Below are 13,064 nucleotides of genomic sequence, written 5' to 3' on the forward strand. Positions count from 1 at the left end.
CAGTAGTCACTTTACCTTATGTGACGATCTGTGACAGCAGCGTTGCCATTTACGCGGTGAATCTGACTTTCGGAACGCACCCGAGGAGACGGAGGAGAGCGGGAATAACAAGATATACAAGTAGTTGCATGCCTTCACGAGTTCACGCACGTGTTTTGTATACGATGTGTAATTTGAGCGGTTGCAAGTGTCACACTCGTGAAAGGTAGTGACTGTAGTGAGTAGTTTTTTTTCAAAATATTAAAATATTGACGTTGGAACGAAACAATTGCCCTGCGATAAAAATATAAAGAGCAATCAAGCATCGTAATGGACCGGCGTAAACTAGGCAACAAAAGCAGTGTGCTGCACAAGCAGTTCCAGTCGTCCAGTCAACTGGGAATAACGCGAATCAGTTCGACGACCTCGCAGATGACGAAAGAAGCCGTCTCTAGGTCCGTTAGTGCGTTTGAAGCGTCGATGAGGGCTAGAAAAAGAAAAAACTCAAGCGAGCGTGACTCGAATGACGAGAACGACGAGCCGGTTGTGCGTGCAGTTACCAAAAAAAAGAGGAAAAACGTCATTGTCGACAAAGACGACGACAGCAGCAACAGCAGCAGCAACGACCAAGAGCTAGACGTAGACGTCGTGGGTTCCTTGAGCTCTGGATCCTCGTCGCCCAAACGTGGTAAAAAGAAGAAGAAGATCGGTGCTGACAAGTTTGCAAAGCCTGGCTCACCTAAATGCAAGAACAACTTGGACAAAGATGACGATGACAGTGAACGGGGAAGCAACAACTTTGGAGGGTCTTACATTCATTCCCGACTAGAGTCCATGGATAGGAGCCCCTCCAAGCTGAGCCAGAATTCCAACAGTTCGGTTACTTCGGCTGATAAATACAGGAAGATTAACTTGAGAGCTCCTTTGAGTAAATCTAAGGCACAAAAGGCACCAGCCAAACCTTTGGTTGAGAGGGTGAAAACCGCTCTGAGTCAAGCATCACAGCAGAAATTGACTCGAGATAATATTGAAAAGGAGAAAGGAAAGGATCTTGAAAACTCCAAAGATGGGTCAGCTTCTAGAAGGACAGCTGCCGACAGTATTAATGATATGTCTATGACATCTTTCAGTGATGAAGAGATGTCGTTTTCAGATACAGAAGTAGCCCCCAAGAAAGTGACAAGAGAAGAAAAGAGTCCTCAAAAGCCTACAACTTCCAAAGTTACCAAAAGTCCTCAAAAAGCATCTACTTCAAAGGAAAAAAGAGGATTGTCGAGAATATCTTTAGCTAAACCCAAAAATCCTCCTAAAGCCAAGACTCCACCTAAGAACATTAGAAACAGAATTCCTGATTCACCGGAGCTTGACTCTCTAGAGGATCTTCAGAATCTCGAGAGAGATGTAAACGATAAAAGGTCAAAAATAAAAGGCCAAAATGATGATGGTAGCTTGTTTACGGACTTTGTCAACCAGATGGGAATTACGTTGTATTCTGGAGACAGTTCACACACGATCAGTAAGTATTTATAAATGATTAATTTTTTCCCCAAGTAATATCTATTTAACATCTATTTTCAATTCGATAGCGGAAGATACGAGGAATATTGTAAAAAAAATGAAAGACTCGTTTGATTCAAAATTATATGATGTTGAAAATATACTTGAATCTTGGAATAATTATATGGATGATGTAGAAAATCTAAAGAAATCCTTGGTAGTGATGATAGTAGAAACTGAGGAAGGAACAGTCGTTTCTTCAAAAGCTGTGTCGCTCACTAGACTTTTACTTGAAGTTCCCCACTTACAAGTTGAGGTACTTAAAAATCTTTTCAAAAAACTGATAGATGCTGTTGTTGCAACGTAAGTATAAAGCAACATGATCTAAAATTCTGTAATTGTTGGCGTTTGCAAACTAGATATGTGATACATTTTTCTTTTCTGAGTTAGTGATTCATCAGATGATGCACTTTGGGCTAACCAAATGATTCAGCAGCTTAGGTTTTTAGATATGATAGTTGATCCAGATTGCCTTATCAGTCTGATTGAAGAATTATTGAGCAGATCTCCTGAATGGTTTCAAAGAGACGTTATACTTTTTATTCCCGATATCGTTACGGATTCACAGCATCGCATTACAGCAGAAATGCTCATGAAGATCATGGAAATTAACAGTGATATGACTAATAATATTTTAGACTGTATGCATAATTTAAATTTACCCAAGGAGTACAGAGAAGAATTGAGAGTACAAGTTTTGGGTTTATTAGAGAAAATTTCTGACAAAAGCTGTGTTCCCAACATTACTAGGTATACTCAAGTTTTAATTGTAACAATTGAACTGACTTTAGGATTTGATTAATCAATAAAATACTTTTTACAGATTTGTACTCACAGTATGTGCAAGTGAAGCAGTAGCATTAAAATCACTTAAAGCTTTGAGGCTTGTAGATATGTCGCCCAATTCCAAAGAAAAACCCGAAGAATGTCATACAAATCAAATGTTTATGATGAATGCGATAAAATCAAACATTTATTTGTTTAAAGAAGTAGCTCAAGCTGCCGTTGCAATTATTAAAAGTTCTATGTCGGAAGCAAAACCCTTGGATCTCTTTTTGTCAATTTTGTTGTACGAGACAACGGCAGCAAGAAGAAAAATTGTTGAAACTGCCCTTCACAACCATATTAAGGAAAATTATTACAAAACCGATTTTTTAGATTTTCTGTACACTAACTACAAAATCGTTTTGAAAAGTTTTCAATCAACAACTCTAAATTTAGCGATCAATCTTTTGAAAGACAACAGCCCTACTCACGTAGAGTTTGGAATCGAATGGATGCGGAATATATTTATCAGTCAAGCTGACACACCCCACAGACAAAGGGAAGTAATGGAGAGGCTCTCGAATCTTTTAGGTTGTAGGGATAAGACGGCAAAAAATGCACTCGCTGTACTTTGCAAGATGACTGATAATGAAAGCGAATATCGTTTCCTTGAACAACACGCGGGATTTCTACGAAGTTTTTTGTATAAAGTTGACAATTTGGACTTTGATGAAGTTGCAGCATTGTACCATTTACTTTTTGGATTGTGCATTCGGTCCGAAAAAATTTATGATATTTTAGATGGTGACTTGAATATGATTCTACGGAAACAGTTGACCAGTTCAAAAGTGATGTAAGTGCAGATGATAATAAAAAAAAACTACTTTAAAGTGCTTATTTGTCTAATTCGCTATTATTTTTTAGAACCAAATGCAAAGGAGTCGTCGCAGCCGTCATGTCAATTAAACACCTGGCTGGAATTAGAGAAAGAAGCGACGATGCGTTTGAACTTATAAGTAAGCGTAATTTTACATGAGATTTAAAAATTACACTTGTGACCAATTATTTTATTTTTCAGAAATGACATTAAGCATTTTGAAAACTTGCGTGAGTTCGACAGCTCTTTTTTACGATCAGTTAGGACAAATCATAGCTACTACAGAAAACATTAATGAAAACTTCTTGCAAAATGTATCAGACTTTATGGAAGAACATTTCGTAAATACCTGCTGTCTCGACCAAAACCCAAAGTAAGTCAAGTTATCATAAATATTTTTTTTTGCTAGTTATATTTGATGATTGCAATTATATTTTTGTCCACTATTAGTGATCATTTAGAACCAAAATACTGTATCAATAATAGTTCACAACAAGACTACTACGTTTATTTTGAAAATGGCAAAACTGGAGCTTGTGTTGCTGTATATTTTAAGCTTCTCCGTATTTGTGTTTTGCGACTTAACAAAAATTTAGGAAGTATAAACGCTATATTAGGTTTTGCTATTTTATTACCTCAAGAAATGGATTTGCCAGAGCCATCAACCGCCGATTACATGATACACTGTATAAACTGGTTCAGGTACCATTTCTTTTGCATTCATAATTACTCGTTTGATTTCATATGACCCTTATTAGATAATCATCATTTATTTTCATTTCAGAGAACTCATAAGTGGCTTTGTAAGTGAAAAAGAAAATCTTTACCGAGAGATGATCCTCAAGCGTTTGGACAGCTTAATGAGTTTACAAGGTGAATTTGTGTCAATGGTCGCGATGTGCGACAGTCACTATCAGCCCCCACTTTGTTACTTCCACCACTTTCCATCCCCGCAGTTTGTGCGGGTCGATATTAAACTGGGGAAAAAAGGTGGTAAGCGTGGAAAAAAGTCAAAAAAGGATAAAGAAAAGGAGAAAGATGATGACAACGCCGAGTCATCACACAGCCTGAAACAGCCCATTGCACTACCTGAATGGGACAATTGGGAAATCGGATGCGAGATGACAATGAAAAACCCTGCGTTTTTCCGAAAAATGGATGCGAAAGTTAGTGAATGAGACCATGATTGGATCGAATTGTAACAATTCCATCAGTTTCAATATGAGTGCTTTCTATTTTAGATACTTAATCTTTTGGATAACAACTGTCAATTAATAACGATCGCACAAACTTGCTTTGTAGTCAAAGAAATTCTTGGAATGTTTGAAAATCAACCCTCAGTGAGTTTTATCCAAGAAGTTGTTGAATTATTGCCAATGGTGTGTAGTAAGTTTAAGAAAATTGTCGCTGAACTAAGAGTGGATAACGAAACCCACGAGAGGGAGGCTGTAAGGTTACTATTATGCCTTTTTATTACCTTGTTCAGTTGGAAAGAGTTTCAAAATTCTAGACACAGTAGATTAGTTCGAGGTATGTCCTTTTTTTATACCTAAATGCGTCTTGACGTTTGAAATCAATTATGAATGATGAACGAACACTTCCTTGCAGAGGGTCTTAGATCTCTGGCAGCAATGATGAAAGAGTCCAATTCCTCGTTGAGAACGAGAAAGGAGCTGGTAGCTGAAGCATACAAATATTTCGAATCACTGTCGGACATTGCCACTGCTGAAATTTCGTTAGCTATCGCACTGGTAAACATGTGTAGTTGTTTATTGAAGCATTCCGAATCATTTGAAAAAGAATCCAAGGAGAAACATGGTAAGTTGAAAAAATTAAATGAAAACGACAAACACTATAAATTTAACTTCATACATGTTGCTTTCAGCAAAAATGGCTTATAGCTTTTTGGTTCTTGAGTGGAACAATGAACCCAATGGTCCCCGATTTAAATCGGCAGTCAAAGAGTTGTTGAAAACTTGGATGGAAAACGAGCCTGATCCACTGAAAACAATATCTTCAGTCATTGAATGGCTGCCAGATGAAATTATGGCCCTTGAACGTCCGCAGTCTCGTTTGAAGACTCTTCCGGCTGTAACTAGAACTAATTTCCATTTAGTTTTTAAGCAATTATTTTGCGGTCTCGTCAAAGGTATCAACATTTCACTTGGAATGGCAGATACGTAGGTGTTTTTTCGATCAGTTATTTCCGAATCACAATGCATATGTTATTTAAAAATGTAACCACTGTTTATTTCAGCGACCCAGATCGAATCCAGTCATGGTTGCAATTAGCCAAGTGTGTTGACGTAATTACTGATATTTGCAAGGCAACAGCACTAAATGTTCAAATAATAATGTATCTTCGATACATGGCCATACTTTATCAAACCCTTCTCACATCTGGTATGAAAGTTCTTGAGGCCAATGTTAAGTATCAAACGGAAGACGTGTTGGGAGTGATAAAAGTGTTTCAAAGTAAGCAAACCCTTTTTTACATTGTGAGTGACTAAAACAAATATTAAAATCGATGTCTTACTTTGTTTTAGAGACTGGAAAATATTTAAGAGATATTTTCTGTACAGCCCGAAAAGATAAAAATATATCAATGTTAAAGTTAATCCCACTTATGAAGTCAAGGCGAGAAAAGTTTATCTTTAGAGTTAAAGGAATGTTGACAGCTAACAATTCTATTGAAGCTTTCTGGATGGGAAACTTGTTATTGAATAAGGATGTGGATGGCGAAGAGGTTGCTTCTGAGGTATGATATTTTTAGTTTTTAAATATAACATATTATTATTACCTAGACATTGCATTGAAAAAATTTTTTTCTTCTAGACTTCTGAAGATATGGATATTGGCTCAGAAGCGATTGATAATGCAGAAGATAACACCTCAGTGGTGTATGACAGTAATTCTGATTCTGATCCAGATGAAACAACGGATTAGAATTAAATTATTATTTCAAAGATATTTATATTTTCACTAACGTGAATAAATCAACAGTATTTTTTTTTACTTTTTCTACATTGGAGCTTTTTCTTTTTATAAAAAAAAAAAAAACACTAAGTATTTAAGGCACTTGAATTAATTTAAATTATTAGTATAAACTTGACACTTCCATGTACCATCTCCCATCATCGTCTCCTCTACAAAGGTAACTTTGAAAGATTCGTCAACGAGTATGATGCTGTGAGTTCTTGTGCCGTATTTTTCTTTCTCATGTCGCACAAAAATAGAGCTTAACTCGTTGAATGCTTCTGGTGATCGCTTTTTAAGTTCATTGTCGGGAAGATGTCTAAAAATTAATTAATTGAGAGAATTGTCACGAGTGTCGGGATCTCAAATGTTTTGCAAAAGGTACCTTTCCTCTTGCTTCAATAATCGTATCAAATCTTCAATCAATTGCTCTTGTCGAATAGTCGATGCGTTATCTATTATTTTCTTGAATCTATCTTTTCCAATTAATACTTTCTGATAAGGCCTTTCTATGCTACTGTTTCCAAATCCCAAAACATCGTCATGAAGAGTCTTTTGTCCTGAACAGTTAAATTCACTGCTCAAATAGTAGACATCACTGCTCCTAAAAATTGACAAAACAATTGTAATGAAAAATTGTTTATTCCAAAAAGTAATAATCGTACCTCAAATCAACCATGACCAAGTTGTAAGGGTTGTAAGCTTGAGTATCCTGATTGTACTTGTGAAGCTCGTCTGCATGAACTTTTGTTGAATTTGGAGTCGTTAAGTAATCCCTCACCAAAAAACCTCGACCCTTGCCTTGACTGGATTTAGGCATTCCGTTTAAATTTAATATCACACCGACTCTGCCAGTTTTGTAATTAAGTGCCAGCCAAGTTCCTCCCTCTCGGCCTGGTTCCATGTCTGTTCCTACATTATTTCTTAAATGTTACTTAAATCCACCCGCTACGTAAATAATTTCAGAGAGAGCATATTATATCCATTGATTTTCAAAACAAGCATCAAACACTCATCGTCATCGTCAGTGAAATTAATAATTGGCAATACCTCCAAGGCATCCCGGATAATCGTCCCAATGATGTGCAGGCTCGGCGGGTCTGGCATAGTACTCATCGCGATTCGCGATCAAAATGAGTCTGTAGCCGGTAGGTTTTGGTTCCGGGTTCCGATGAATAAACAGTATACACATGTCGCCACGACAAAAGGGTGTGGCTCGGCCGCGTCGCTGTCAACGTCCAATCTTCCTCGCTGGCTTTGCCGATGTATATTATCTCGAGCTACCGCATCGCCACTGCTCTGGCTTCTTCTACTTGGAACACTTGCTACCGTCATTGTCTCTTTTTGTGTATCTTTCTTTCTTTGTTAAACATTTTTTGTTTAAGTTTATTGTAAAAGCACCTAAGAACCATTCTTACTGTATTATCGAGATAAGAGTCGACGACTATATACACTTTTATATCGACGGCAATGCGTAGGAGGGCAAAGATTTCGAATACGCGAAGGAGAGGGAGACGAGATTCCTTGAGAAAGAAACACACAAAAACTGTTAAACCCGCGCTTGCGCTAGTACTTACGATTTTTGAATGAATGAAAGGATAATTTTTCTTGTCGTTTATTTGTTTACTGTTTCATTTATTCACGTCGAATCGTTTAACTAATTTTATTTGTTTAGTACGATTATCTAACTGGCGCCAAGTATCTTAAAAAAGAGTTTTTTTCACATCGATTGTACTTGTAACCGTGTCTCGGATCGTTAATTGAACTTATTTGATAAGCATGTGTATTCACTCGTGCCTGATAATAGATTTTTCAGTGGAAAAGTAAAGCGATTCTTCTTATATTAAAACGTTAAAGTGTGCTGTAACAATCAATTGTTGATCTAAATTTATATTATTGGTAAGGAATAAAAAATCTATATATAATATCGAAAGTTATTTATTATTATCAATCGCACGTATTCCACATTACATTGTTCATAACAGTAAGGACAATAGAGATGGATGTCAATAAAAATGGGTGAGTAACAGCACACAATGAACTCACACGTATAATTATATTTGTATTTGATTTTATTTTAATTTTTTTAATTTATAAAAATCAGTTCGACTCGTTAGAGTTGTTTTCATATATCATCTGAATAAAATATATATTTACATACACTTGATTCGTGACAAATATTTATTTTTTAACACTAAAGTATCAAATTACATGAAAATACTTACAAAGGGTTGATTACAATGCTCGCCAGGGGATTTTCTTTCATCTGATTAAATTGTTTTGAAAAATCAACTATTTAATATACATCTGGCAGCATAAGTCGCGCAGACCAGGCCTGGGCAACATTGAGCGGTTAGAACGCACTGTCATTAAACGGAGGTGATAAATATTTCGCACAATACATGCTTTGGATTCACATATAATGTAAAAAAGTATTGGTGTACTCACGTATTCTTTTCTTTTGGCGCAATCCTTGACGGGTTCGTTTACTTCGTTGGATGATGGTTTAGCCAAAACTAGTTGTGTAATTAGCATGATCGCGAGTAATACATATACAATTTTAGCCATTGCGAGTATCTGAAAAAATTAGTTTTTTTTTTTTTTTAATTTCATCAATATTAATAAAAATGAGCTATTTTATTCTTTTTTTTTTTTTTTTTTTTTTTTTTTTTTTTTTTTTTTTTTTTTTTTTTTTTTTTTTTTTTTAACAAGTAGCATTGTGACCGACTCTATACTTGGACGAAGCGAAACCTGCTGCAACTCGAATATTTATGATTTATCGCGACGTATACGATTTAATAAGAATAAATCGAGTGGATAAGTACTGAGACGAAAATATTAAAACAAAAACTCACGCTACTGGTTCTTCGAGTTATTAGTAATATGCAGTTTGATTGGTATTATTTCTCGTACGTCCAGACAACTGTTGGCTTGCACGCTAAAATGAAACTTGTATTTATAATCAAAAGATAATGTTCTCGGCTGTGAGTCAAACATACCTACATCACATATGAGCATAAGATGTAAGATAAATGGGGTGAGGTACACCATGTGTTGGGTGAAACGTTGATAACAACAGAAGTTCAAAGGTGATCACTTGATGATGAAATTTGTAGTATTTATATTTTCAATATACTCTACATGATTTGGCATACGAATTTAAAAACAATAAAACCATGATCTAACTTTTTTTTTTATTTTAAGTAAATGATTTTGGTACATCGATTAATACTTTCTAATTTTATGTTGATTTACTTAGTATTGTTTGGACTATTAAATGTATGGCTGTGGATTTTTGCAATAATATTGCACTGAGATTTAACTTTGATAAAATAATAAAAAGTTCCAGCAATAGCAATCATCAGATAATTATTTTATTAAGAAATATCGAACAATAAATTTTTATGTATCGCGTTTATAGAGTCTTTGTTGTATTTAAAATGAGTAAGCCTAAGACAGAATATTGATGTTTTTCGAGTACAAAGAGGCAGCGAATGATGGGGTTGTTATATTTATCGCTGTAAAAAATCACTTTGATACATACCAATTGTATTTGTTTTTTGATTTAAATAGAATTTTACTGTATCTCCTTTGCTTTCGTGTGTTTAAAAATATAAGAAAATTTTTAAAACTAATCGAGTTGAAAAATTTGTTAACGATTACATGTTTTCTTGAAAAATTTAGGACCATAGTGCATAAATCATGTGGTATATTTATGTTATTTACGTGAGAGTGTCAAACGTAAAATAAATATTTTTAGCACTTCGCTTACAATACTGCGTATGGGATTTATTTTACAAGAAGTGTAAAATTGTTTACCTGCAGTCTTCAATTGAGTACAACGGAAATTCGGAACTACCTATAGTGAAAATAATATTTTACTGACAAAACGGATATTTGAGATGAGAAATCATCAAAGATTTGAATCGATATATTTTCTATCATATCCTACTTTGTGATCGAGCAAATAAAATATTTTTCCAATCACTCGTCGCGATTTTTGATAAAAGGCCGTTGACACGCGAACATATCAGGTGATGCTTCGAGAGCATGATTGAGTGTTTGTTTTCGAGGAAAAATATTTTAAGTACAATCTAAAATTTTTAGATAAAAAAAAGACACCGCAATAGCAAGTTGTTGGACTGAAGTATTACTCTAGCCTGTTGCCCAATAATTATAAAATTAATTCCGCGCGTAAGGCCTCATCAAACGGATTGCTGCGCTGTGCTCTTGTTGATAATCATAAATACGTATGTAAATTTATGCAAAATGCACGAGAGTTCGTCGTACTTGAGAAATTCGGAATGAATGTGTTTTTTTTTTCTTTTCATTCGATGTAAAAATAAACAACTTTTTCTTGCGTTCACGCGCTCTTTTATACCTAAGTACAACAACTATTGACAGCATTGCCAAATGACATTATCTTGTCACAGTGTAACTGCATATGAATTTTGGTTAAAAGAAAGGTCTTTTCTGATTCTATGGACAATAACACGATACTGGATTAAATTGTCCTTGCGACTCACTTGGAATTCCAACATCGATTCTTGCTATGATATGTATTATCGTTGATCCTTGCAGGCATATAATACTTTTTTCCTTAGGATACAATTAATTTCTTGAGTCTTATTATACAGTTAACTTCGTTTTAGATTGTTTGGCTACATGGTTTAAATAATCTTAGTTTTATTTCAAGTATTAATCTGTTATTTATCAGTTGATTTAAATTTAATTTATTTATTTATTTAAGCACGATTGTATCATCAAGAATAAAAAAACGTACGAAAATTACGAAAATATTTGCAAAACAAGTATATCGTTGAGAATGTATTTTTGAAATGTAGGTATAAATTATAATGTAAATTAACAAATTATCATGTAAATAAATATATTACACATACAACTCTGTATATACCAAAAAGTCAGATCAGGCCTGAGCAACACTAAGCGATATTAAAACGCACTTTTGAATAAATAAAAAAAATAAAAGATTTCGCACAAAAGATATGTTGAGTTAACATTCCACGATAATAAAACGTTTTTGCATTACACGCTCACCTCTGTTAAAGAATTTTTTGACTGGATTTATAATTTAATAAGAAATTTAAAAAATATTACAAAAACTTATAACTATAGATCTTCAAGATCTGGGTTTGATTAGTATAATTTTATCCGTCCAGACAACTACCTGTCAGTAGCGTACATACATTTGGATAACGTACAAAATAAACTATTAGAGTTCTGTCAAATATTGTCACATGTAGGTCTAAAGTATGTGTAAGCAGTAAAAAATGAAAAAAAATTTTTTTGCAAATTTCCAAGGCTTTTGATAATGTTTTGACATCTTTCTCTTCTGGATTTTGACAACTTCCTCCTTAGAGCCAAGCGCGTATTTACTTTATTAAAACTTCCAACTTTGTAATTTGCAGCAAAAAAATTAATTTAAAATTTGTTCTTCATATCTAGCTCTTGTTTGACATTTATCAAACGTAAATTAAAATTGAGACAAACAAAAAATGTGTAGTAGCCCACAGGCGTTTAGTCGAAGCGCGGGTGAGGTAAACATCAAAAGTCATTAAAATTTCAAATCTAATCCTAAGAAAAATTGTACTATATATCACACGAGTCAGCTGCAAAATGCTTTGAAACCTTGACTGCATTGACCAACGAATAAATCAAAATTTTGCAATTACAAGCCACAGCATGAAAAAGTTCTTTTACTTTTTTATCTTCGAATCAATCAATAAAAAACATGACGAATCAAAGCTTTGAGCGGAGGATCACTTTAGTACATTAAAACATAGACACGTGTACACATATACGTAATCTAAAATTGAAGGTTGCAGCGCGACATGAATAAAAAGAAAAAAAAAAATAGCAATAAATAAACAAAATAAACAAAAAAATACGAGGCGCCATTCAAGATGGACTGCCGAACGCAATAACAAGAATAGGTTGAGTCAATCATCCGCGATAATGTAATATGGTCTTTTTGCAGGGAATATGTCATCAGCTACATTTATGTAATACTTGCGACGAAGATTTATGGCTTGCTAAAAAATGCATTGTTCATGATTGCAACATAAAGTTTACGTCCCTCAAAGCTATGATTTACATTTTTATTATAATTAAACTGAGTCATACGGATTAACCAGACTTGGATGAAATGTATACTTTTTCAAATACTTTGCATTGTGATTTTATTCTAAAAATGTAGTACGCTGCTTGTATTGGAAAGTTTTTTTTTTTATTTATTACTTTTCCAGCAAAAAAAACCATTTTATTTTTATAGCCTGAAATGAAAGAGAAAAAAAAATGTGTCAATAAAAATAAAGTATTAAAATATTTAAAAACTGTTTAGTGAAGAATACAGGACGCAGTTCAATGTTGGAAAAAATTTTGTCAAGTACTGTGTTTATAGTAGGAACGAAAAAAATATTTTTCAACCAAAATTAATGATTACAACTAGTAGAAACATTTTTGTTTCTAAAACTAAAAAAAAATCTGCAAAACAATTGTGCCCAGGTGTAAAAATGTACATTTTCTGTTTAATTGTTTCGATTAATTATCATTAACACGGAAGCTTTTATAGTACTTATCTGAATTTTCTCATTTATTTTCTTTCGTTACCATCTTTTTTAAGCCGTTTCAGCTTCTCATTTTCCTTCATCTCTTACCTGACCGATCGTATACATTATATTATATACCTAATATGTAAAAACCTTTCCTTCGACGAGAAATCAATATATACAGATGCGAGGCAAGCATTTTCGCTCCCGCTCCAGTGCGGCTTCGACCTTCGTTAATTATCTCTCTGGCATCTTTGTGACATGATTTACACGTTTGGCCTATACATTTGTTTTTTTTTTTTTTTTTTTTTTTCTTCGTTATGTTCTTTTCAATTTGACAT

The 13,064-nt window shown here is 34.1% G+C and overlaps 2 protein-coding genes across 2 annotated transcripts; one reads left to right on the forward strand and one right to left on the reverse strand.

Annotated features, from left to right (window-relative positions):
• The first annotated feature begins 105 nt into the window (after positions 1 to 105).
• Positions 106 to 8,003, forward strand: Fancd2 (Fanconi anemia complementation group D2). Its single transcript, XM_014349262.2, has 14 exons — positions 106 to 1,495; positions 1,566 to 1,839; positions 1,927 to 2,286; positions 2,360 to 3,154; positions 3,226 to 3,317; positions 3,380 to 3,551; positions 3,629 to 3,880; positions 3,963 to 4,344; positions 4,420 to 4,708; positions 4,787 to 4,996; positions 5,064 to 5,358; positions 5,436 to 5,653; positions 5,725 to 5,936; positions 6,014 to 8,003. Exons 1-14 carry the CDS (start codon positions 310 to 312, stop codon positions 6,122 to 6,124), a joined length of 4,848 nt encoding a protein of 1,615 aa, XP_014204748.2. The 5' UTR covers positions 106 to 309; the 3' UTR covers positions 6,125 to 8,003.
• On the reverse strand, positions 6,121 to 7,746 carry Tango2 (transport and golgi organization 2). Its single transcript, XM_014349368.3, has 4 exons — positions 7,205 to 7,746; positions 6,820 to 7,066; positions 6,540 to 6,758; positions 6,121 to 6,473 (listed from the first exon to the last, which is right to left on the reverse strand). The coding sequence occupies exons 1-4, from the start codon at positions 7,344 to 7,346 to the stop codon at positions 6,263 to 6,265; spliced, it is 819 nt and encodes a 272-aa protein (XP_014204854.2). The 5' UTR covers positions 7,347 to 7,746; the 3' UTR covers positions 6,121 to 6,262.
• Positions 8,004 to 13,064: the final 5,061 nt, after the last annotated feature.

This window comes from Copidosoma floridanum, unplaced genomic scaffold (genome assembly GCF_036245765.1).
Source record: "Copidosoma floridanum isolate Cflo_tuat_1 unplaced genomic scaffold, Cflo_Japanese_pri ptg000030l, whole genome shotgun sequence".
NCBI classification, from domain to species: Eukaryota; Metazoa; Arthropoda; class Insecta; order Hymenoptera; family Encyrtidae; genus Copidosoma; species Copidosoma floridanum.

Excerpts from the sequence above, each read along its gene's own strand:
- Fancd2 (XM_014349262.2), top strand. The coding sequence starts at position 310 with ATGGACCGGCGTAAACTAGGCAACAAAAGCAGTGTGCTGCACAAGCAG. Across the intron at positions 1,840-1,926 it reads ATAGATGCTGTTGTTGCAAC|TGATTCATCAGATGATGCAC; the intron begins GTAAGTATAAAG and ends TTTCTGAGTTAG. Across the intron at positions 5,359-5,435 it reads TCACTTGGAATGGCAGATAC|CGACCCAGATCGAATCCAGT; the intron begins GTAGGTGTTTTT and ends TGTTTATTTCAG.
- Tango2 (XM_014349368.3), bottom strand. The coding sequence starts at position 7,346 with ATGTGTATACTGTTTATTCATCGGAACCCGGAACCAAAACCTACCGGC. Across the intron at positions 7,067-7,204 it reads TTATCCGGGATGCCTTGGAG|GAACAGACATGGAACCAGGC; the intron begins GTATTGCCAATT and ends GAAATAATGTAG. Across the intron at positions 6,474-6,539 it reads TTATTGAAGCAAGAGGAAAG|ACATCTTCCCGACAATGAAC; the intron begins GTACCTTTTGCA and ends ATTAATTTTTAG.